This window comes from Malania oleifera, chromosome 10 (genome assembly GCF_029873635.1).
Source record: "Malania oleifera isolate guangnan ecotype guangnan chromosome 10, ASM2987363v1, whole genome shotgun sequence".
Taxonomy (NCBI): Eukaryota; Viridiplantae; Streptophyta; class Magnoliopsida; order Santalales; family Ximeniaceae; genus Malania; species Malania oleifera.
In genome coordinates, this window is record NC_080426.1 from 35,624,206 (window position 1) to 35,648,177 (window position 23,972).

Genomic DNA, 23,972 nt, shown 5'->3' on the forward strand with positions numbered 1-23,972 from the left:
TAGAGAAGAATCAAAGAGAGGATGATGGAAGGGAAATAGAGAGAGGAAAGACGAACGAATATTGTATAGAAGAAGAAGAAGAAAGAAAGACAGAACAGAGAAGGGAGGGTTAGATACAAAACAGAGAATGAGAGAACAGAACAGAGGCAGAGCAGAAAACCAACAAGAAGAGAAGAAGAAGCAGCAGCAGAGAGAGATAGAAGTTGCAGAACAGTGGAAGGAGGAAGAAGAGAAGAAAAGGAAGTAGAAGAAGATTGAAAGGAAAAAGATGGAGGAATTGAAATGGAAGAAAGAGATCGTGGTTGGGCTTTGATACCAAATGATACAGGGGCAGCATCAAGTTTCTTCAACCATCAGAGAATTTAGAAGAAATAGAAGAGAGGAACGAAAGGGAAGGGAGGAGAGAGGAGATACCAGGGGGGAACTCACATTCAAGCACATCAGCAATCAGTGGAAAGGGGATATTTGTTGCGCACATCACTTTGTTGAGCATGTGGTAGTCCACACACATCTGCATGCTCCCATCATGTTTCCTCTAAAACAACACTGACGCTCCAAACAATGCTTTAGAAGGATGCACATAACTCGCTTCCAATAACTCATCAAGTTGCTTCCTTAACTTTGCTGATTCTAGAGGCACCATCCAATATGACCCTTTAGTAGAAGGCTTCACCCTGGGTAATAACTCAGTCTCATGCTCTACACTCCACTGTGGAGGCAGCTTATGCGGTAGCTTTATTGCGTCATAGCTTGGTACTCATCCAACACATCTTGGATGCAAGTAGGCACCTGACCTTGGCCTACTTCATCATTCACCACCAACGTGGCAAGATATGTTTGTTCACTCCTCCTCAATCCCTTCTTGAGTTGCAGACTGAGAGGAACTTCTTGTCGTCCACTTTCTTCGCAACAACTTGCACCATGCAAGGGTGGTCTCCCATCAGACAAAAGGAACCAACAAACAGCATCAGTATCAGCTCAGTCTCCCTTAAGAATTTTATTCCCAAGTATCACAAGGAAATCATCCATCAACATCGCTGTGAAATTCGCATGTCCTATCTACCATCCAAGTTTCATAGTCACTTGCTTGGCTACTCCCAAAGTAGGCTAAGTTGTGGAGTTAACCGCCCTCATGCATACTAAGTCCACCAAGTTCCAATTGAGTCTCTGCACTTTCACCTATGAGACAAAGTTATGAGTAGCCTTAGCATCCACCATAGCATAAGTGCTCCTCCTATTGTTCTGCAAATCCACAAACATTAACTTCGTTGCTTGGGGTAACTTTTGGTTTTTTTTTGCCTACCTCTCCAACACATTGAGTATTGCACCCATCCTCAAAGTTTTCCTCCTCGCCTTTAGCATCTCCTGATGCCCCCTCTGCAATGGAAGCTTACAAGGCATTGAGCAACAACTTGTGAGGGCAATCAGCAACTCTATGAGGGCCTCGACATGAAAAGCATGCTAGCTTACCCTTACCAGCGGTTGTATTAAAAGAACCAAAGGATGAAACTTCCTTTGAAATCGATGCTTTGGTGTCAGTTCCCCCCACTTTTGGGTTTGCCCCTCTTGAAATATTTTTCGTTGCTTCCACCCAACATGCCACTCTCTTTGGGCATTGTGGAATTCTCTCTAGCATAGTCAATCAAGCACTTTACGGCAAACTATGCAATAGGCAAGTCTTGAACTCTTTCTCAATGAAGTTCCCCACGATTTCAACCCCTCAAAAAATAGAAAAGCTTGTCTTTCTCTAACATGTCCCAAATATCCAACATCAAAGTAGAGAATTGTTTCACATATTCCTTGATAGTACCAATATGTTTAAGGTCTCGCAATTTGCATCGAGCACTGTACTCAATATTTTCATGAAAGAATTGGATCTTGAGCTCCCTTTTCAAGTCTACCCAATTATCAATTGCACACAGTCGATTCTGTATCTCATCGTACTTGGTAAGCCACCACAACTTAGCATCACCATTCAAGTACATTGTTGCCATGGATACTTGCCTCCTCCAAGTCGGTCCTCGTCACACAAAAATATTGTTTCGTGTCAAATAAAAAGTTATCAAACTCCATCGCATTACGACATCCCCATATGCTCAAGGTTCTGGAACCCATGTTTTTTTATGCTCGACCAATATAGAATTGGAATTCCAAACAGCATGAACCACCAGGTTCATCCTGGCAATCAGATCTGCCATCTGAATATGTAAAACTTCTACCATAGCAAGAAAGTCCTCTGACATTTCCACAATGGAACCCTGTTGATGTTTCTGTGATCCCTCTAGTACGTCAACACGTTTAACAAGTTTGGTCATCTCCATGGCCATAGTCTCATCCTTTGCCTCTAGCCTTAATTCTCTTCATACTGGTTGGCATGGTCTCTTACCAATGCTTCACACAATCCAACAATACAAAGGCAGTTGAATTCACAAAGCAATTAGCTAGGCTCTGATACAAACTGTCACACGCCGAACAGTTTAAACCTTGTGAAGGGCTGTCTCACTAGTTATAGAACACTTTCTTAAGTAGTCAGCCAAAAGCATACTACAATTTCACCATATGAACAAATTTTTAACCATCAAATACAAAGTTAAACAAAAGCAGTAAACAAGTAATTAAGTAGACAAGAGTCGCATAGTAAACATTAAAGCACCGCAATTCATTACTAGCACCTCAGTATGCAACGTGTTGTAGCAAGGGACGCAAGTAGGCTAAACACGTTTACAATGCTAGTAAGTTTTACAATGACTGATGAACACTCACCCTCTCCTAAAGAGTTTTCTATGCTATTCTAGATCTAACACTAGGAAACATCAAACCGACGAGTCATAATCCCATTTACACTAAGGCATTCTCACACTAAATGGATAAAACCTATACTACTATTTACATGATGGTTACCCATACCATATACACAACACAAGCGGTGACAACAAGCATAATGCCCTGAACAAGCTTAGCTCGTGACGATAGGCCTTAACAGATCTTCCACTTAAGGATAGGTTGGGGAGTGTTTCACCTAGTCAAACATTTAGGGAAAGACCTACTTTTTCTAGGCCTTATTACCTCCTTTTGGATACAAAGTATACAAGAAATTTATAGAAGCTATCAACACCACTTGAGGTTATGTGGCTCCAGGTATAGAATTTTGGGAGCTTGGTTAAAGAGTGGTGGGGCCAATTGATAAGGAGAGTAAAGCCACTTTTATACTAGCAACAAAGTCTCCTCAAGGGAACACTAAAATCGTGGAAAGTGGAGACTTTTGGGAATGTTATCATCAGAAAATAAGTAATTGATTGGATGGTATCAGCGAGCTAAATGCGGAAGAAGTCGTAAAGGGGCCCAATAAAAAAGGAAAAAAAGAAAAAAAATAGAGAGTAACTTTAAAAAAGGGAAATAGATAGAACCAATGAAATGGAAGAAATCTTCTAGAGATGAAAACCAAGAGCTTTATCGCTCAAAGAGGCGGATAAAAATACAAAGTTCTTCCATTTAGTAGCTTACAGTCACATAAGATACAACTCTATTGATTTAGTGGAGATTTATGGAAGTACATCTTCCATTAAAGGGAAGATAAGGGAGAGGATAAGTGACTACTATGAGCAGCTATTCAAAGAACCCCCTATTGACATACCCAAAATGGATGACTTGGAGGTTGCTACGCTTGAAACTGAGGAAGCAGCTGCATTAGAGATTCCATTTGAGGAGGACGGAGAGGTGGTGGCAGTGGTAACAGCTCCAAAGGAGTTATATGAAAATAAGCTCCGGGGCTTGACAGGATTACTTGCTTTTTCCCAACATCATTGGGGACACTAAAGCTGGTGTGATGGAGAATTTTTGAGAATTCCACACCACTTGCGAGTTTGACCTAAGTCCGGTTTCCAAAAAGAGGGGAGCTATAGGCCTGTCAGCCTAGCGGGAGTGCATATATTGTCACCTGAGCATTGGCAAATAGGATGAAGTGATTGATGAAGTAGTTTGCAGATATCAGCATAAATTGTGAACAAGAGGAACATTTAGATGCTGCTCTATAGGCTAATGAAGTTGTGGATGCTAGATTGAAGAAACAAAATCAGGCAGTGTTTTGTAAACTGAATATTGAGAAAGCCTTGGATCATGTGAATTGGGAATACCTTCTTTATGTGGAATTTGGTAAGAGATGAGGACCGTGGATTTAAAAAGATGCAGTACTACACTGAGTTTTCAGTTCTAGTGAATGGAAATCCAGCAGTCTCAAAGTTGAAAATGAATTTGAGAAAGAGCATCATTGTGCTAGCTGGGAATGAAAATGATGAGCAGTGTCTAGCAGGCATATTGGGCTCTGGTATCCCTTCCCCTTTGGTATGCCAGTACCTGGGCCATCCTTTAGGAACCAGGCTTGAGGAAAAGATGATGTGAGTTCTAGTTGTTGAGAGCTTTGAAAGGAGATCAGCAGGCTAGAGAGGATTTCTTTTGTCAAAAGAAGGAAGGTTAACTCTGTTGGAAAGCAAAGTGTCTAACGTACCTATTTACTACTTATTGATCTTTCCTGTCGAGCTTCAAGGGCCAAAAAGGCGGAAAAAATATACAAAAAGGATTCCTATGGGGAGAAAGTGAGGAAGACCCTAATTACAATCTGATAAGATGGAGATTGGTTAAGCTCCCTTATAAGAAATGGAGTTGCGTTTATTGCATATTCAAACCATGATGAAGGCTATGCTGCTGTGGAAGTATATGTAGGAGAAAGAAAATCTTTGGAGAACAGCAGTGAACCTTAAGTAGGGTGAGACCTATATTGGTTGGATGGTAAACAAGAGCTGGAAACCGCATGGAGTTGAACTTTGGGAGGATATTAGAAGAGGGTGAAGGGATTTGTTTTCAAGACTTAATTTGAACTGGGAAAGGGTGGTTATATGTACTTCCAGCAGGATGTGTTTGGTGATGGAACAGCTTTGAAGGACCAATTCCCAGGGATGTTCAGACTGGCATCAAGCACAAGTGACAGAATAGTCTGTTGTATTTGGAAAGGGATGCATGCAGGCAGGACTTCAGACTTGAAGGAATCTTAATGATATGGAGAAAGTCTCTTTAGTCTTTCGAGCCTAGTTCAAGGCAGTAGGGTGAGGGGAAGAGGGATGATAAGATTTGAAAGTACTCTTTCAAAGTTGAAGAGTGTCACAGCCAATTCTTAATATTCCAAGCTTCTCTTGGAGAGAGGGCAGGCTGGCAATGATAACTTTCCTTTGAAAGAAACATGGAAAAGCAGGGTGCCCTCAAAATTTGCCTTTTCTCTTAGGAGGCAACTTGGGGTATAATTTTAACAGTTGATAATTTGATTAAAACAAATGCCTGTTTACTGTAAATAGATCATGTTTTGGCAAGGAGACATAATAGGCAGTTTGCCAACTGCTTTTAAATAATAAGCAGGAGAAGGCTTTTGGAGTTTGATCCATGTAACTTTGAGCATCAAATAGGTGGTGGCCGAGAAGGTCATACAGGAGATGATGCATGGTGAGACTCTATGCAGCAAGAGAGACAAGATACTTTGGGATGCAGTTCCCTCACCTATTTTCTGGCTAATCTGGATTCTGGAGACAGACAAGCATTTGATGGTGTTGATTCTTCCTCAGAGAAATTAAAAAGTAAATGTTTCTCTCATCCCTATGTTACATTTTTTCGTGAAGTGTTTCTTTTGGTGACAACCTGATTCCTTTGTCCAGTTTAGAGAGGACATGTTTTTTATTTCAAATTGCTTTATGTTGCCACTTTACTATTTGATGAAAAATATTTATGTTGCCACTTTACTGTTTGCACAAAAAGAGCATAGAAAAAGATTATTTCAACTAAAAAGCTTATTAAAATTGAAGAAAATAATTTTCTCAGGAAATTCTTTCTCACTCTAGAAGAGTTATCTCTGTAAGTACTGTAACTATACAGAAGATTCAAATTTCTCTAGGCATTATGCTGCAGAAATAGATATGTGAAAGCTTGATATACATTGTTGGCCCACAATCTAACAGCTTAAGCTTTTAGTTAAAGTGGTAATTTGACATGGTATCAGAGCTGGTTACTAGGAGGTCTTGGGTTCTAGTCTTGTCGCCCGTGTTTATAATGTGGTGTTTAAAAATTATTGTGTCCCCCGTAATAAGTTTGATTTCTCATTTGTTTATCTCTCCACATGCCATTGGAATGCACATGCAAGCGAGTGAATGCTTGATATACATTGTTGACCCACAACCTAACAGCTTAAACTTATGTAAAGTGGTGACAAGATATATTCAACAAATACAATGATAAGGATACAATTTCTTCCCATAAAAGGCTTCTACTTTAAATGTATAAGGAAACTCACCAGGAAATTCAGAGAAACAACGGGTAATATATGAAGTGGTTTCTGCAAGATAAGAAGCAGCTTCATTCAGAGCTGGAACCGAGGTAAAAATCTGCGGGATGAGCCCATCATTTCTTGAACTGTCATTGTGTGCCTGTAACAAGACATCCATTGAAGGATTTGATGGTATTAAGTACTATGAAATCAAATGCTCAGCAAGAATTGACAGAAATGAAGATCTCCCTCGCTATGTTTCCCCCAATCCTCTGTCTCACACACAACTGAAAATAACATGAAAGAAGCACTAGGGCAAAATTCATAAGCTAATTCACAGGGACAAACAGTGTGACTAACTGTAAAAGGATTATTTTCAGAATGTTACAATATAACTGTGATAAATCATATTTCTGAATATTATATTGTTTTAGATAAACATTTCCGAATATAATAGTTCTTCTCCTACAAGTGTGTGTGTGTGTGTGTGTGTGTGTGTGTGTGTATCCATTGCTTCTTCAATGTAGCCAAACCTCATCTTATTTTCACTTGATATTTGCTCGCCAACAGTGAGGAACCTCTCAGTTTTTCTATATAACATGAAAAAAAATCTCTAATACCACACTGCTACTCTCCTCAGATCCAAGGTTTTAACTTTTAATTTCAACAAAAATTTCAAGGATTGAAAAATATGGAATTTCAGATGTCAATACAGATTTTGATTTTAAAATTGATGAAAATTGGTAGTAAATTATAGATTTTTTTTTAATGAAATTCGAAAAAGTATTAATAGACATAATGGTTCAATATTTACAACTAAATATTGTAAATAAAATGCATCAAAGAAAGGCATGTGTAGTATAGGGAACAATTTGCAGTACAATAATCATATTACATATATTCAATTCAAACAATTTGTAATACAATAATCATATTTAATATTAATGAACTTTATAAATCAATTAAATATTAGTTATTATTATGCAAATATAGTTAATTTAGACATTAAAGGTTGAAGAAAAAGGTATATCTAAATCTAAGTTCAATTTTGCATAAAATTTCGAAAGTTTAAAAACTTATCAATCATATCCTTCTTGCAACAATCATTAGCTTTTATATATATATAACTCAAATTTAATTTCACAGATATTTTGTCTGTCAAATTTTCAAAATAAAATTCTGAAATTTCAAGATTGTAACTTTTGAAGCATTTGTGAAAATTTTCAATGGAAATTTTGTAAGACAGAAAATTGATTGTCATTTCAATTTCAAAGCTGGTGGAAGGCGAAAATTTTGATGAAATGTTCACAACATTGTAGAAATTTACGACCATGCTAGACGCAGAAGATTTATTTTCATGTTTTCTTCCTTTCTTCAAGTAGCAATGGTTTTGAGCAATTATCACCAAAAAACTACTATATCTAATGGGAAGCATTCAAAGAGTGCTTGAACTCCACCGTCTTCCATTATGTTCACATAAGCCCACTAATATGATTACTGTAAAGTGTAAACATGAAGATTCATTCACAAATTACTGATGATCAGTAAGAATGAAATGCACATGGAAACTCATAATGAAATTTTCAAAAGCAAGTTCACTAGCTTTTTTACATGAACCAGTGAAGCAGAAGACGTTAATTGAAAGCATGAGCATTCTGATGTATCATTTAAATAATAATAATAATAATATATAAATAAGCACAATAAAAGTAGAATGCTTTAGAAAAAAACCTAAAAGAAAGAAACTTTTAGAAGATTAAAGGATGTAGAATTACCAGCAATGATGCAGTTGATTCTTCGCTTCTAGGGTTTTCAGCTTCCATCATAAAACTGACTTCTAACAGCCACAAGCAAATACATGATGATTTTTTAACAAGTATGTTCAATACCATTAAAAAGATGGAAAAGATAGATAGGTTGTAATGGAACTGTCAAATGGAATGAAAGATGTGAATGTTCATATATTTAACCTAAATTCGTGTACAATTTACTGGCTTGATTATATTAATAACTATAAACGGCACATTAGAACTAGATCAAACAAGAGTATGCCAAAAGAAAGAACTAGGACTATAAAGAGATGTAATGAACCATAATAAAACATAGCTTTTGATACATGAAGTTATATGATTATGTTCTCTTCCACCAAATAATAGCATACAATATAGTTATTTCAAGCCAAGTGCACATATAACCATTAGCTACAAGAGCATCTAAAAATTATTATTTTTGCAAGATAATTATGGAATCAGAGACATCTGGATTGCTATGTGTAAATAATAATTAAATTTGCAAAATGTACACTCTTATCTTGATCCAACTCTGAAAATAAAAACTTAGATCCTAAACTCTTGGAACCCCTCTCCTGTTCGTTCAGATAGCTGTTTCTTCAGATGATCAGATGGGAAAATCATTTGCTTTATCAGTTCCAACAGTGGTAGCTGCAGAAACTGCTACTGAGTTAGCCATTTTCCTTGTTACTGTAGAATCTACAAATAAGTGCTTGCATAGCTTATATAATTTTGCCTTTGTTGGTTACAAAGACATGTTCTGCTCCTAAAAATTCTGACAACTGCTCCAATTGCACATCCAACCCATCCCTAGTTTCGTTACTCCAGAGCATAACATCTCCTAATAGAAAACCTTTAAAAAGCCTCATTTTTCATCCTAGGAACTAAATCATCTATCCACTCTTAAGAAGAAAAAAGAACGATTACATGAAATAAGTCCACTCGTGACACACCCATACCATTCCATCATTCCCCAGCTTTACTATAGCTAACGCTTTTGACTTCTATTGAAGTCAACAAAGATCACATGGAGTTGATTTGTTGACTTTCATTTAATGTGCAGAAGAAATTTCTGCCAGTTGATGGTTTGATGTCAAAAACTTATTAAAGCGTCATTTGTAGAAACAACTTTGTATACTTTGAGATTAAAAAAGGGAAAATAAAAACATAAGTACACCATACAACTGGTTCTTTGATATATTAACGATCTATAATTAATTTTGGGCGTCTTTGGCACATAAGTAATTGGAAATGAGACTAATTTGTTCAAATAGCTGGCTGTAATTAAACGGTATCCAAATTAATCTAGTAAGAGATCAGCCTCATGTTTCCAGACCATCTGCCAAACCCCGTTGTTCTAAAACAGGCTAACTAATTAATCAGCGCGTCAGTTTATTTTCAAACCATAGTTTTATTCCAAAAGCTCTGAAATATTCAGTTCATACTGTTTAAAGAAATGAAACAACACCCTACAAAGAGAACGATAATAACATAACAATTTTCATCTTCAGTACATCCCAACATCACCTAATAACTGAAACCAAAAAAAAAAGATTTGCACTCACCGTTTTTCACAAACGAAATAAACGATCGGAATAGAGTATTAATTATTCTCATGAAATTAGCATAAGGGATAAGAATATAAATAAGGAGCCAGTTCGCGACACACAGAAAACGTAAAATTAGAAATTGCTGAAGGTATTACCTGCAAAAACTGCGAAGTGTGAATGAACGGCATGCACAATTCGATTCCGACGAGCAAGTGCCAGAGATTTCAGAAACGTTCAAGATACAGAAATTAGGGTTTTGAATGCGCCTGTGTGGGAATGTGTGCGCATGTTTTAGAGAGAGAGAGAGAGGGGGACGGCCAACGGCCAAGTACGGGCGACTCCGGTGACGCAGGAAGAGCTTCGCAAACAAAGAAAAAGAAAATTGACGCAGGAAGAGAAGGGTTGCCGCGTTGTGAATCGGACGGCGTCGTTTTAAGGGACTCGCGTAAACCATTCAAAGAATCAAAGCTCCTTAACAAGTGGAAAGAAGCAAATACACCCGCCACTTCGCACATATACCATTTTGTAGTTTAAAGCTTGATTTAAAATTTTTCCTTGTTTCACAAATACATATATATATATATATATATATCAAATATATATTTATATATATTTATAACTTTTTTCTTAAAATCAATGGATATCCAAGCCCTTCAATGTTGATTGCCTCTATCTTTTTTCATTTAAATATCAATATATAATTTTAAATAAAAAGTTATAATTCTTAAAACTCAAATCCTGATATTTTAATCAAGAGAGTCTAAAGTTTGACAAATATGTTATTTGGTATCAATTAAATTTGATGGAATAATAAATCTATTTAAGTGCTTTGTCTTTAAAAAAATTATAAAATTTACAATACTCCATACCTCTGTTCATCTCTTAAATTTGTTCATATTGGTATATTTAATAATAAGTTATTAAAGGATTAAAATAATTTAATATTAAAATTCAAAAAACTTGGGCTTTGGCCTAGTTCATCTCCTCGCCCTTTTTGGTAGGTCCAACCAGAGATTGAATCTTCTTAGTGAGAATCCTCCTAAATTTTAAAAAAGAAATGGGGTTTTTCTGAGTAAGGGCGTTGAGTTACTTTAGTTGCCGTGGTTTATCATAGTCCTTTTATTAATTTATTATTTATTTAAAAAAAAATTGAATTTCAATGACTAATCGAATATGTATTATGAACCAACCTTAAAACCACATGATTCCAACCTAAAAAAGTGAATACAATTTAGTCAAATCAAATCAAATTCAAAAGACTAACCGAGCTACATGCGTATGATAGGTTCGCACTTGGCACCATTCCTTAATATTTTTTTTTAACCCTTTTTTGTTTCAATTTCCTCTTCAATTTTTCATATTATTGTTGCAAAAAATAATCATAAAACAAAGCTAAAGGTCTATTTATGTTTTTAGTTTTTTATTTTTGTTTCTGTATAATGAAGAAACATATTATGATAATACCTCTATTTTACATCACCAATTTTTTGTTTATGTTGCTAGTTTTCATCAATCTTCGAAAGAAATTATAATTTTCAATTATTTTACCAACATGTTAACAAAAACTTTAGTATGCAAAATTAACTATTATATATATTAAATTATTCATTTTATACATAATTTTTAATTGAAAACAAGTAAAATGATTTTGTGAACATAAAATATAACTAAAATAAAAATATTAATAAACTTTAATATTTTAAATTTTAAAACTTTTTACTTTTTATTTTTATTATTTAGCATATTTTTCAGTTATTATTTGATTTGAGGACAAAAATGAGCATTGTTCAATAAAATTTTAAATTATATTAGTTTTATAAGTATTAACCAAACAAGAAGTTGCTAGTTTTAAAATAAAAAAAATTTATTTTTGTTTCTGATTTTCATTTTCATAGTTTTTGACAATTATATTATACCAAACAATTTATAAATTAGTAAATCTGAAAGTAAGAATTTGAAAGCGTGGATTGAATGGTAATTAGAACATTTTCCTTCTCATCTTATTTTTTGTCTTAATAATATGTAGAAGATTATATTAAGTTTATATTAGATTTTAATATGTTTTCTTAAATTTTAATGACCCATTAATTGGACCACCAACTTGGTGACATTATCTCTTATTCAAGATTTACTTTTATAACTTTAGAGTTGCATTTTAGGAATATAGAATTCGAATCTTGAATTTGACTTTGTGTGAATTTAAATAAAATACAATACAAAATTATATTGAATTTCTTCTAAATCCACACAAGTCCAAACTCATACCGCAAAATCCATGTTCCGAACCACCACTTTAATATTTAATACTTAATATTTAATTTCATTAATACCTCTTTACTCTTTAAACAAACTAAAATAGGGAGCAGATATATAAACTATATAACCAAATGTTGGATTATATCCCAAAGGATATGTCTCACATGAATAACACATGAAAGATAAGTGTTACATATGATAAATGAAATGACTTATGATAAGGAAAATGAAATGACTTATCTATGGATAATGAAAAGTCTTATAATATGAGATTAATGGTTAGAAGATAAAAAGGTTTTCCTATATAACTATTGTTACGAGGAGTAGTTGTAAATGAGAGATTCATTCTTGTATGTTTATAGAATGACCTAAAGGAAAGAAATATAAGAACTGTCCTCTCTCTACCTTTGTTCTCTATTCATTAGACTACTCACATACATCTAGTGATATACAGAAAGAGATCGGAGTTAAGCAAGAGAAACAGTTCTTATCGGTTTGTATACATCATGAACGATCTTGGTATGTATATTTTATGTTTTTTGCATTATAAATTATACACATATATGTGAAGATCATGATAATGAAGATCATATGTTTAGCTAATAGCAGCATATAGATTTCTTACATGTGGTATCAAAATCATGTTGGAATTATTGTGATCTTCCCTAAATGATAAAGATTAGGCCTGGCAAAACGAGCGGGCAGGCCAAGTTTGGGCGGGTCACCAACAGGCCGAGTCATAAACAAATCGATGTTAAATGGATCACACGCATGTTAACCCTAACCCGCCTGTTTAATAAACGGGCGGGTAATGAGTCACCCGTTTAAAAAAATAGAATTTATTTATTTTAAATTTTTTAAAAATTCCATATAAAATGACATTTAAAAAAAATACTGCATTATATTTATTAATTTCTAAATAAAAAGAACATAAAATGTAAAAAATGATACATCCCTTTAATGAATACATTTTTTTTAAATGTATAATTAAAAAAAAACACACATCTCTAAAAATATTAAATATGCATAATACATGCATAAAATTTTTATATATAAATCTAAATTTAAATGAGTCCAACAATATTTATATAATTAAAAAAAAACACAGACCACAATATTTATATGTAAATCTAAATTTAAATGATGTTTGTGGCTGTGGTCCGTGGAGCCTGGAGGAGACAACAACTCGAGCTGCTCAAGGTGTGGAGTGAATCATTCGCAGGCTCGCAGCACCAGCAGGTCTAGCACACAGTAGCGCACTAGAGGAGAGGAGAGGAGACTTAGGACTGGAGAGGAGAGGAATGAGGATTGAGATTTGAGAGAGTGAGAGCTTAGAGGTTAGAGAGACAAAGACGACTCAGACGAGGAGAGCCGCGACACAGGTTAGGGTTAGGGTCGGGAGTCAGGGACTTACTCTTAGGGTTTTTTGGTGTGGTCCTGTCCAGCGTCCACATGTTGATGAATCTGTGAAGTCAAGTGTGATGAAGCATATAAGCTTAAGGATCCAAATTAATGCGGGTGACCCGCACAAACCCGGCTGAACCCGTTTATAAACGGGTTGACCCATGACCTGCCTAATTATTAAACGGGTTGACTTCTTTAAATCCGAACCCGTTTTAAACGGGTGGGTCTAGGTGACCCGATGGGTTATGACCCTTTTTTCCAGACCTAATAAAGATCATTTCCATTAACCCCTTACGATCTCGTTATTGTTTCGTATAAAAATTTGTATTCATGATATTTTTCTGGAATCGAAATAAAAAATTCATATAATATATGATTCCTAAAAATATTTATATGATATTTTCTAGATTTATGGGATTTTATGTTTTTAATATCATGATTCTAAAATTGTGAATCTCGCTACCCAAGATGTAAAGTGATTGATGGTGTTTATTTTCTGACAGATTTAAATTTTTAATTTGTAGTAACTTCAATACTTACGGATGGATTCTACTAGTATTTTGAGGAGTAAATTGATTTGGTTCTAAATTGAACAAAAAGGTATGATCAATTGCTTAGCAAAGTCTAATTGCAAGAATTTCGGAAAAAAAGATGCATGGTTCTTGGCTTTGAGCCACTTACATATTTAATTGGATTATTAAATATATTTATGCATGTTTGAATATATGAGCTGCCAGATTTTACATAAAAAAAAAAATAATCCTAGTAAAATTCTCATTGTGAGAAATTAATTATTTGCTTTAAACTTGGATAAATTTTTGCTGAGTAAGGAATCAATTAATGTTTATCTATGGTTAGCATGTTGTCACCAAAGTGATATTGCTAGGAAAAAAATTATAAACATTGATTGAAATATGATTTTGCGAAAATTATTACAGAATGGTTTTTTTATTATTACGGTTGACCCAAATGTGCACCAACTTTCAAGTAATTATTTAATTAGTTAGGATAATTGAAAGAATGGTAGTAAGATTGGAATGGATGCCCAAAAGTGACAGGCCAATCAAACTTTAAAAAAGTTATCAATTATGCATGGTTAGGTGAAAATCACCAGTAAATGTAAATGTTAGTATATTGCATAAGTTGATCCAAAAATTGAACGCAATTTTACTAATAGAAATATTTTACTCAAAGGATTATTGTTATGATCATTTTTCAACTAGAAAATAATATTAGATCAACACTTCCTTAACTAGAAAATGCAAAGGAATATCTTAAAGCTGTGGAAGATCGGTTCTATTTAGCTGACGAGTCCCTTTTAGGGAGGTTAATGGCTGAACTTACCACAATGAAGTTTGATGGTAGCTGAGGAATGAACGAACATGTCCTTGATATGATTAATCTAGCTGCTAGACTTAAAGATCCATTAAAGGTAGCGGATACGTCTAATGGTAATGAGACTCGCAAGAAGGAACATAATGGACCAAAGTGTTATTTCTTTCATGGCTCTGGGCATTTAAAAAAAAGTTGCTCGAAACATAAAACTTGGTTCGAAAAGAAAGTTAAGCTTTTAGCTTATGTATGTTTCGAATCTAACATGAAACAAGTTCCTTCTAACACATGGTGGATTGTCTCTGGTTCTACTGTTCATGTTTCAAATTCGATGCAAGGATTCCTTACAGTGCAGAATATAAAGGATAATAACCACTTCATAGTCTCACTACAAAAAATCAGGGTATTAGTGAATGATCAAATTCATCACTAGTACTTATAAATTCGTCACTAATAGTATTAGTGACAAATTTATAAGTATTAGTGACGGTTTTAAATTAGTTGTTATATCTACGATTACTACTAACTATTAGTGACGAATTTTAAATTCGTCACTAATAATATAGTATTAGTGACAGATTATAAAATTCGTTACTAATAATATAGTATTAGTGACAAATTATAATCGCCACTAAAACCTTAATACCGTCACTATAAATTCTACATCGGCTTTACTTAGAGTTAGGTCATTGTTTTGACTTGTATGATACATTATATGTTCCAACTATTTCTAGAAACTTAATTTCGATGTCCAGACTAGATAATGATGGTTATGGTTTGTACTTTGAACATAAAGGTTTTCATCTAATGAAAAGTGGCTTGTATGTTGGTTATGGTATTTTATCTGAGGGGTTGTATAAATTTAATCTTAATAAAAAGTTTGTTGAAACACTTATCACCCTGCATCAAAATGTTGGAACTAAACGTAGCAGAGTTAATGAAAATTCCTCTTTCTTGTGGCATAAAAGACTGGGTCATACATCCAGAGAAAGAATGGAGAGATTAGTAAAATATGAGATCTTATCAAATCTTGATTTTACTGATCTCGATGTATGTATTGATTGCATTAAAGTAAAGCAAACCAAACATACAAAGAAATGAGCCACAAGAAGTGGAAGTCTTCTGGAGATTGTTCATACTGATGTATGTGGACCTTTTAACTCATCGTATTTTGGTGGAGAAAAGTATTTTATTACCTTTATTGATGATTTTTTATGTTATGGCTATATCTATTTGTTACATGAAATGTCTCGAGCAATAGATGCCTTAAAAACATATATTACTGAAGTTGAGCAAAAATTAGATAGAAAGGTGAAGATCACTCAATCTGAAAGAAGTGGTGAGTATTATGGTAGGTATGATGGTGTTAGACAATGTCTAGGACCATTTTGCTAAATTCCTAGAAGAGCATGGTATTTGTGCATAGTACACAATGTCTGATACGCCTCAGCAGAATGGTGTGGCTGAAAGGCGTAATCGTACTCTTATGGAAATGGTTAGAAGTATGTTAAGTAACTCCTCAATACCCATTTCATTATGGATGGAGGCCCTTAAAACAACTATTTATGTAACACCTCGATCGACTCGCCCCGTGGGGCTCGAGGTGCTACTTTGTAACAAACTCTGCATTCCTGATACCATAACATCATATCAAAGCAGCGGAAATAAATTAAACCATCCTCAATATATATATATATATATATATATTACCAGAGATTTACACTACTATCATAACACAAAGATCTCCAAATATCCATATTATGACCAAAAAATGAGAGTGAACTATCTCAGTCCATACAACCATATTACATAAATAGGAACTTTAGACATAATTTACATACATTAGAGTTCTTACAGACACTCACAAAAAAAAAAAAAACTAGCTATCACCCTGCCCTGGAGCTCGCTAACCTTGATCTTGAGATGGTCCTAAAATAAAGATGATTTGTGTATTGAGGTGAAACACCTCCCTGTAAGGTAGATTAATTTAATATCAGGGTGTGGCCAACATGAGTTTTAGAAAATACAGAAACATTCATTTCTCGTTTTAACCAATAGATAGCATTTGTAATTTATACTCACACCTATACAGTTGAAAATATGCATTTGCTTCCATAGTATAAACCAATTCAACGAATAGAGATACCATTTACATAAATCCACATATATGTGTAGAAGACACCCCATGGGACTAACAACATGATTAACCCCCATGATGGGTTGTGCGGCCTAAATGCTAGACTTAGCCTGGGTGATCAACCCAAACTAACTCAAAGTAACCATCTACAAGTATATTTGCAGGCATTCGCAAAGCTCAGTTGCAAGTCCTATTGTCTTATCACATCTTGGTCTAGACCCCAAGGAAGGTACAACAACTCTACATAGGTCAATCGGCTAAAACCCCCCTACATTTCCACTATAGTGTGGGTGCATCTGGCCAAACAAATCACTAGCAATGATACCGTGCTCACAATACAACTAGCTGCCAAAAACGAACCGGCAAGTCGAGAGAGAAGGGAGAGATGATCGGAGAGTAAACATGGTGTAACGACCCGGAGAATTTTAACTATTTAAAACAATAAGAAAGATAATAAAAGGAAAAGGAGAAATAGAAGAAAGGGAAAAGAAATTGTAAAAGGTTATCAAGCAGGTGCTCGTCGATGAGCGAGATTTTCTCATCAACGAGAGATCTTCTGAGCCTCATAGCTGAGTCTGCATGTCTTGTCAACGAGGATTAACCGAGAGGGCTTAAGGTGTTCTAAAACTTGTCGACGATCTCACAGCCTTGTTGACGAGTGTTCTTAAATGGTTCGTCGACGAGTCATGTCTTCTCATCGACGAGTCCACGTGACAAAGTCGAATATAAGAAGGATTGGGGAAGCTTCCACTCTAAGGAAACTTACTTTCCTTCGTTTGTCTCTCTCTCTAGATAGTACCTCTGCCTTCTCTCTAGCTTTTTGGCCCGGATTCAGCCCGAATTGACGATCGGAGGTCGCTACAGTGTTCTAGGGAAGATTTTCTACACATCTAGTGGATCAATTTTCTAAACTGGGCTTTTTGGGAAGCACTCCTAAGTTGAGGTAAGGGTTTGGATTCTCAGTTTTGGGTTTTTAAAAAGTTTATTTAAGGTTTATAAGTTAAGAAAATGCAGAAATAGTAGTTTATTTGGGATTTTTTTAATTAAACTAGGGTTTTTGAATTAGGGTCCGAATGAGCGTCATAGGCATCTTTTTAGGGATTCATGTTGACGTAGTTCAAGGATTCAGGTAAGAGGAAATTTATATATTAAATCATGTTTTCATGAATTAAATAAAAATGGACTATGTTATATAATGTATATATGTTTTCATGTGGGTATAAAATGCCAACCATGTAAATTATGCTTTTTGAGCTTAGGGCTGCTTATTTAGCTATGTATATGTGAAAATGAACTGATGAAAGTGGAAAATATTTTCAGGATAACTATGTAAGAGATAAGGTTATATTTTCAGTATATAAATGTTAAATGTTGGTTAACTTATTTTATAGGCAATGTATGAATTTTACTGCAAAATTGTGTGGCATGAGTGGATAGTAATGCAGTGTAAACATATGTTATATGTATGAGATGTATGCTATGTAAGAAATGCATTGATAATGAAATGTTATAAGGATTATGCTGCTTGTGTTTGATAATGCAACCATGTATACAATGACAACTAAAAGGAGCTGTAGACTAATTGACGACAGTTAAAAGGAGTTGTGTTAGTAGATTTAGCGCATATCTATGTGGATTAACTGATGTACAGCTAAAAGGAGCTGTAGTACGAATGAATGAAATGAAATGAAAATGTGAATGAAATGGATATGAAATATGAAATGTGAACAATGTAAAATGTGAAAGGCTACGTAAAGTGAAGTTCTATGAAATGCTAAAGTTATGAACATAAACAGATATGGATGGTTGAATAACGATAAACAGAATAATGTATTAAGATATTATCAGTATTTATGAGAGTAGAACATGTTACGTTAGGACGGGGAAAACTCTTTACCTGAGGGCTTGCTGAGAAAGGCGAGTGCGCTAGTAGTATCAGATGTAGCAGTAGGCTGCATAACACACTAGGGCAGAGGAAAATTATTTGTATGGGCGGGTAGATTTTCCTATTCTCAGGGGTCTTCGCTGATAAACTTTTGCATGAACGGTGTGAGTACGAGATTTATCTATCACTTGCGGGCTTACTGAGTAAGGTGAGTGCCCTGGTATGCTTCAGTTGTAACCTTTAAGTTGCCTAATGTATCAAAGCAGAGGGGTGCTACTTGTATGGGCGGGTAATCACCCCTATCCTTGAGTAGTCTCGTGGGTTAATACTTTGCATGTGTATGATTAGGTTCAAAAAATGATTTCATAATTATGTTAATGGTTTGCAAATGATATTAATTTGTTATTTATGAATCTCATGTTAGAGAGCTCGAGGTTGATAGCATTTTTGGGGTTATAGAAAGGGAAAAGGGTATAAACATTTTGATGATGTTTTGGGATGTATATAAGCTATGTTTTATGTTTTATGTTTTATGTTTTAAATTTTCTGAAATATGGATGGTTGTGAAACATACTAGTATTTGTAAATACTGAATGATTTTGGAGATATGTGTAAATATGAGAATACAGGTGATGAATAGTTATTTTGGATTAAAGATAGAAATAGTAAACTCTGGTATTGTTATGAATGGGAATCATAGTTATGTTTTTCGCTGCATACATGGTATTTATTTATGGATTATCCATATTTTTAGAAATAATGCACCGGATTGGGTTTAAGGGTTTGGGGCGTTACACATAGGCTCTAGGTGAGCCTACGGGGAAGAGAGAGCCATCGAGAGAGTGAGAGTAGAGAGAGAGAGAGAGAGTCCCAAAAGTCACTTTGAAGAGAGAGAGGATTTTAAGTTATGAAATAAAATGTGTTGCTTAGCCCTTAAGTAAGCTAGCCCACAAAAAAACAATCGGCAGTTTTCCCTATGCGTACAAAACCGTCAATGGTTTGGCAGTTGACTGCCCTCGGTTGACTGTAAACATCGACTGTTTTTCCTAAGTTTAGTGAAACCGTTGATGGTTTGGGATCCTGCCAAACCAATTTCCTTTTTTTTCCTTTTATTTTTCCTTATTTCTCTCTTCTTTTATTTATTTTCTTTTTTGTCTGGGTTTGGGTTCCTACAGTTTATGTGCTTAATCGAGTTCCTAGTAAGGTAGTTCAGAAAACTCCTTTTGAATTATGGACTGGAAGGAAACCGAGTTTAAGGTACTTTCATGTTTGGGGTTATCCAATATAGGCCAGAATTTATAATCCACACGAAAAGAAGTTGGATTTTGGAACTTTAAGCGGGTACTTTATTAGATACCCAGAAAAGTCTAAGGGGTATAGGTTTTACTATCCTAACCATAGTTTGAGAATTTTTGAAATTGGTAATGCCAAGTTCCTTGGGAATGGTGAATTTAGTGGGAGTGATGTATCACGTAATGCGGTCATTAAAGAAATTCGGGTTTCTATCCCAATATCTAGACCTTTAACAAATATTGTTGTTCCTTCAGTTATTTAATAGTATGATAACGTTGAACAACAATCTGGTGATATGTCACTTCATAATGAGAATGTCACCATTAAACCAATTGCAGAACAATCACAAGAAATAACATTAAGGAGATCTCAAAGAATTAGGAGATCAGCTATTTCAAATGATTATTTGGTATATCTGCAAGAATCTAATTATGATTTAGGGACAAGTAAGGATTCGATTATGTTTTCACAAGCTATTGAAAGTAATGATTTTGAAAAGTAAATCAATGTCATAAATGATGAGTTGAAATCTATGGAACAGAATAAAGTCTAGGACATCATTGATTTGCCTGAAGCTTATAAAATAGTTGGGTGTAAATGGGTCTTTAAGACCAAACATGACTCTAATGGCAATATTGAACTTTATAAAGTTAGACTAGTAGCAAAGGGTTTCACTCAAAAGAAAGGTGTTGATTACAAAGAGACATTCTCTCTTGTATCTAAAAGGACTCTCTTATAATCATAATGGCTTTGGTGGCTCATTTTGATTTAGAGTTATACCAAATGGATATGAAAACAACTTTTCTGAATGGGAATTTAGACGAAGAGGTGTATATGGATCTTCCTGAAGGTTTAATGATTGAAGGAAAGGAGCATATGGTTTTTAAATTAAAGAAGTTAATATATGGACTTAAACAAGCTTCCAGACAATGGTATTTTAAGTTTCATGATACCATCACGACCTAAAGAAAATACCGTTGATCGATGTATATATCTAAAGGTCAATGGAAGCAAGTTTATCTTTCTGATTCTATATGTTGATGATATTTTGCTTGTCAATAAAGATCTTGGTTTACTGAGTGACATAAGAGATTTCTTTCTATGAACTTTGAAATGAAAATATGGGTGAGGCAACTTATGTGATAAGGATTAAAATATTCTATGATACATCACGTGGAATGTTAGGGTTGTCTCAGAAGGGATATATTAATAAAGTTATAGAAATATTTCAAATGGTTGAATGTAAGCATACTCCTGCTCCTATTAGTAAAGGGGACAAGTTTAGTGCAAAGAATTGTCCACAGAATGAATTAGAAAAGAAAAGTATGGAAAATATTCCATTTGCGTCTGTTATTGGAAGTTTGATGTATGTGTAGACTTGCACGATATCGGATATTAGCTTTGCAGTTGGAATGCTCGAGAGATACCAAAGTAATCCTGGAATGGAGCATTGGAAAGTTGCAAAGAAGGTTTTGAGGTATTTGAAAGGAACGAAACACTGTATGCTCACATATCAAAGATCATATCAGTTAGAAGTGATTGGTTACTCCGACTTAGATTTTGCTGGATGTGCTAATAGTCGAAAGTCAGCTTATGGTTATTTGTTCCTATTAGCCAGAGGAGCAATATCATGGAAAAGCGCCAAATAGACTATCATAGCAGCATCTATTATGGAAGCTAAATTTGTGGCATGCTTTGAGGCTACAATTCATGCTTCATGGTTGTAAAACTTTATCTCGAGACTTGGAATTATTAGCAGTACAGCCAGGCCGCTGAGAATTTATTGTGATAATTCTGCAGTAGCCTTTTTCTCCAATAATGACAAATATTCTAATGGTGCTAAGCATATGGAACTCAAATATTTGGCCGTTAAGGAGGAAGTTTGGAAACAGACAGTACTTATAGTACATATAAGGACTAAATTCCTGATAGCAGATCCTTTAACTAAGGGGTTGACACCAAAGACATTTAGGGAACATGCTGATCACATGGGTCTTTGTTGTAATTTCTAATGTATGATAGGGGATCTTTATGTTTTGTTCTATAAAATGTATATTGGTATCAATAATGGAGTTTCTGAACATTATTTTTGTTACCATCAATTATGTAATAGAGGAGACGGATTATTGTTAACAGGAATGGTCTTTGACAAAGACATTACAGGGACATTATGGTTACTTCATGTTGTGGATTATAGTTAAATGATTTGCTAGCATTTGTAGTACATGGAAGGGAAAATGTTGCTTTAACGATTTTTACAGCCATGACTCGTGTGAGTAAGTTGTTTAATTATGATATTATGGTAATCTCACTAAAAGTATGTATAAGAATAATTGTGCACATGTTTTGGTTATATTGTCAATCCAAATTAAAGTCATTCATATAGGACAAGTGGGAGAATGTTAGATTATATCCCAAAGGATATGTCCCACATGAATAACACATGAAAGATAAGTGCTCCATATGATAAGTGAAATGACTTATAATAAGGAAAATGAAATGGCTTATCTATGGATGATGAAATGTCTTATAATGTGAGATCAATGGTTGGAAGATAAAAAGGTTTTCCTATATAACTATTGTTATGAGGAGTAGTTGTAAAGGAGAGATTCATTTTTGTATGTTTATGGAATGATCTAAAGGAAAGAAATATAAGAATTGTCCTCTATCTACCTTTGTTCTATATTCATCAGGCTACTCCCATACGTTTGGTGATATATAGAAAGAGATCGGGGTTAAGCGAGAGAAATGGTTCTTATCGGTTTGTATACATAATGAACAATCCCAGTATGTATATTTTATGTTTTTCGCATTATAGATTATACACATATGTGAAAATTGTTGACTTTTTGAGTCCAATCCCTATTGTGATGCTGACAAAGCATTTGGAACTAATGTATGTGCCTAGTACTTGAACATGTCCTTAATTCAGAACACACATATGAGAGAGGATTGATGGAAGCCTGAGGGACATAATGATCATACCATCTGGCATATTCCATGATCAGAGGAGCAAGAAGAAGAAGATACTTACTTTAAGTGTAAATGCATTTAGTATTTGTATTTTAGTCTGTAATAATGCATGCATGGCATGCATGGTATGAATGAAATCTCAGTGATGACCGTAGACAGACTGTACGGATCTCAATGACCATAGAAATGGTCGACCGATGCCAGGTTTTTAGGCTAAATTAAAAAGCCTACATCGTAGACTGACCATAGGTCACCATGCACATAATGAAAAATCCCTAAAAGATTAAATATCACACTTACAATTATAGGGACAAAACTTATGAGACCAATCAGAACATAACTTGAATTTTAAAAGGGCTTTGGACGACCGAACGTAGAGTGATAAAAATGGTTTGGGCGACCGAATGTGCAAAGAGTCAATATGTTGACTAAGGCTCGGGCGACTGAACTTAAATTGAACTAACTATACCCGGTCAACCAAATGCTTAAAAGCTACTTTTCCACTATGCCCGAGTGACCGAACTTTTAGTTCAAAATCATCCCAGGTGACCGAATTGTGACATTCGACAGACCGAACCATTCACTGGGCGACTGAAACCATGAAGGTTTGGAAAATTATTTGGCTTAGCTGACCGGTCGTTGTCCATGGTCAACCGAACTCGAAAAATTCACTTTTTTTTTTCTTTGTGTCTGTTCGGGCGACCGACCCTACAGATCGGGTGATCAAACCTCTCAGGTTAGCGCATTTTTATCGTGGTAATTAGGGTTACTTTTTTATTAGACAAATTCTAAAATCCCTAATATGTCCCTAACGGTCAAAATTCCCTTAGACTTTATATATACCCCTCAATTACTCATTTTTAAATATGAGATTTGATTTGAAAACACTCCTAAAATTATTTTTGATTTTAAATTCCATACTCACTTATTCCTTTTGGTTTGAAAATCTTTTTAAGAGAAAATTTGTTTTGGGCATTAATCTTTCATATCAAAATCTTTTATCCTCCTTCCCACACTCATTTTAAAAATTCTTTTTGAAGGAGAACAA

General features: G+C 34.7%; 1 protein-coding gene across 2 annotated transcripts in view; it reads right to left on the reverse strand.

The window, feature by feature from the left end:
- Positions 1-10,157, reverse strand: part of LOC131166396 (uncharacterized) — a 51,515-nt gene extending 41,358 nt beyond the window's left edge. Inside the window, exons 1-3 of one of the 2 annotated variants that reach the window (XM_058124912.1) lie at positions 9,800-10,157; positions 8,080-8,141; positions 6,332-6,464 (exon numbers count right to left, since the gene is read on the reverse strand). In XM_058124912.1, the coding sequence (XP_057980895.1) occupies positions 6,332-6,464; positions 8,080-8,130 (184 nt within the window). In that variant the 5' untranslated portion in view covers positions 8,131-8,141; positions 9,800-10,157. The remainder of the gene's footprint in view (positions 1-6,331; positions 6,465-8,079; positions 8,142-9,799) is intronic. The other variant, XM_058124911.1, reaches the window with a different exon arrangement.
- Positions 10,158-23,972: the final 13,815 nt, after the last annotated feature.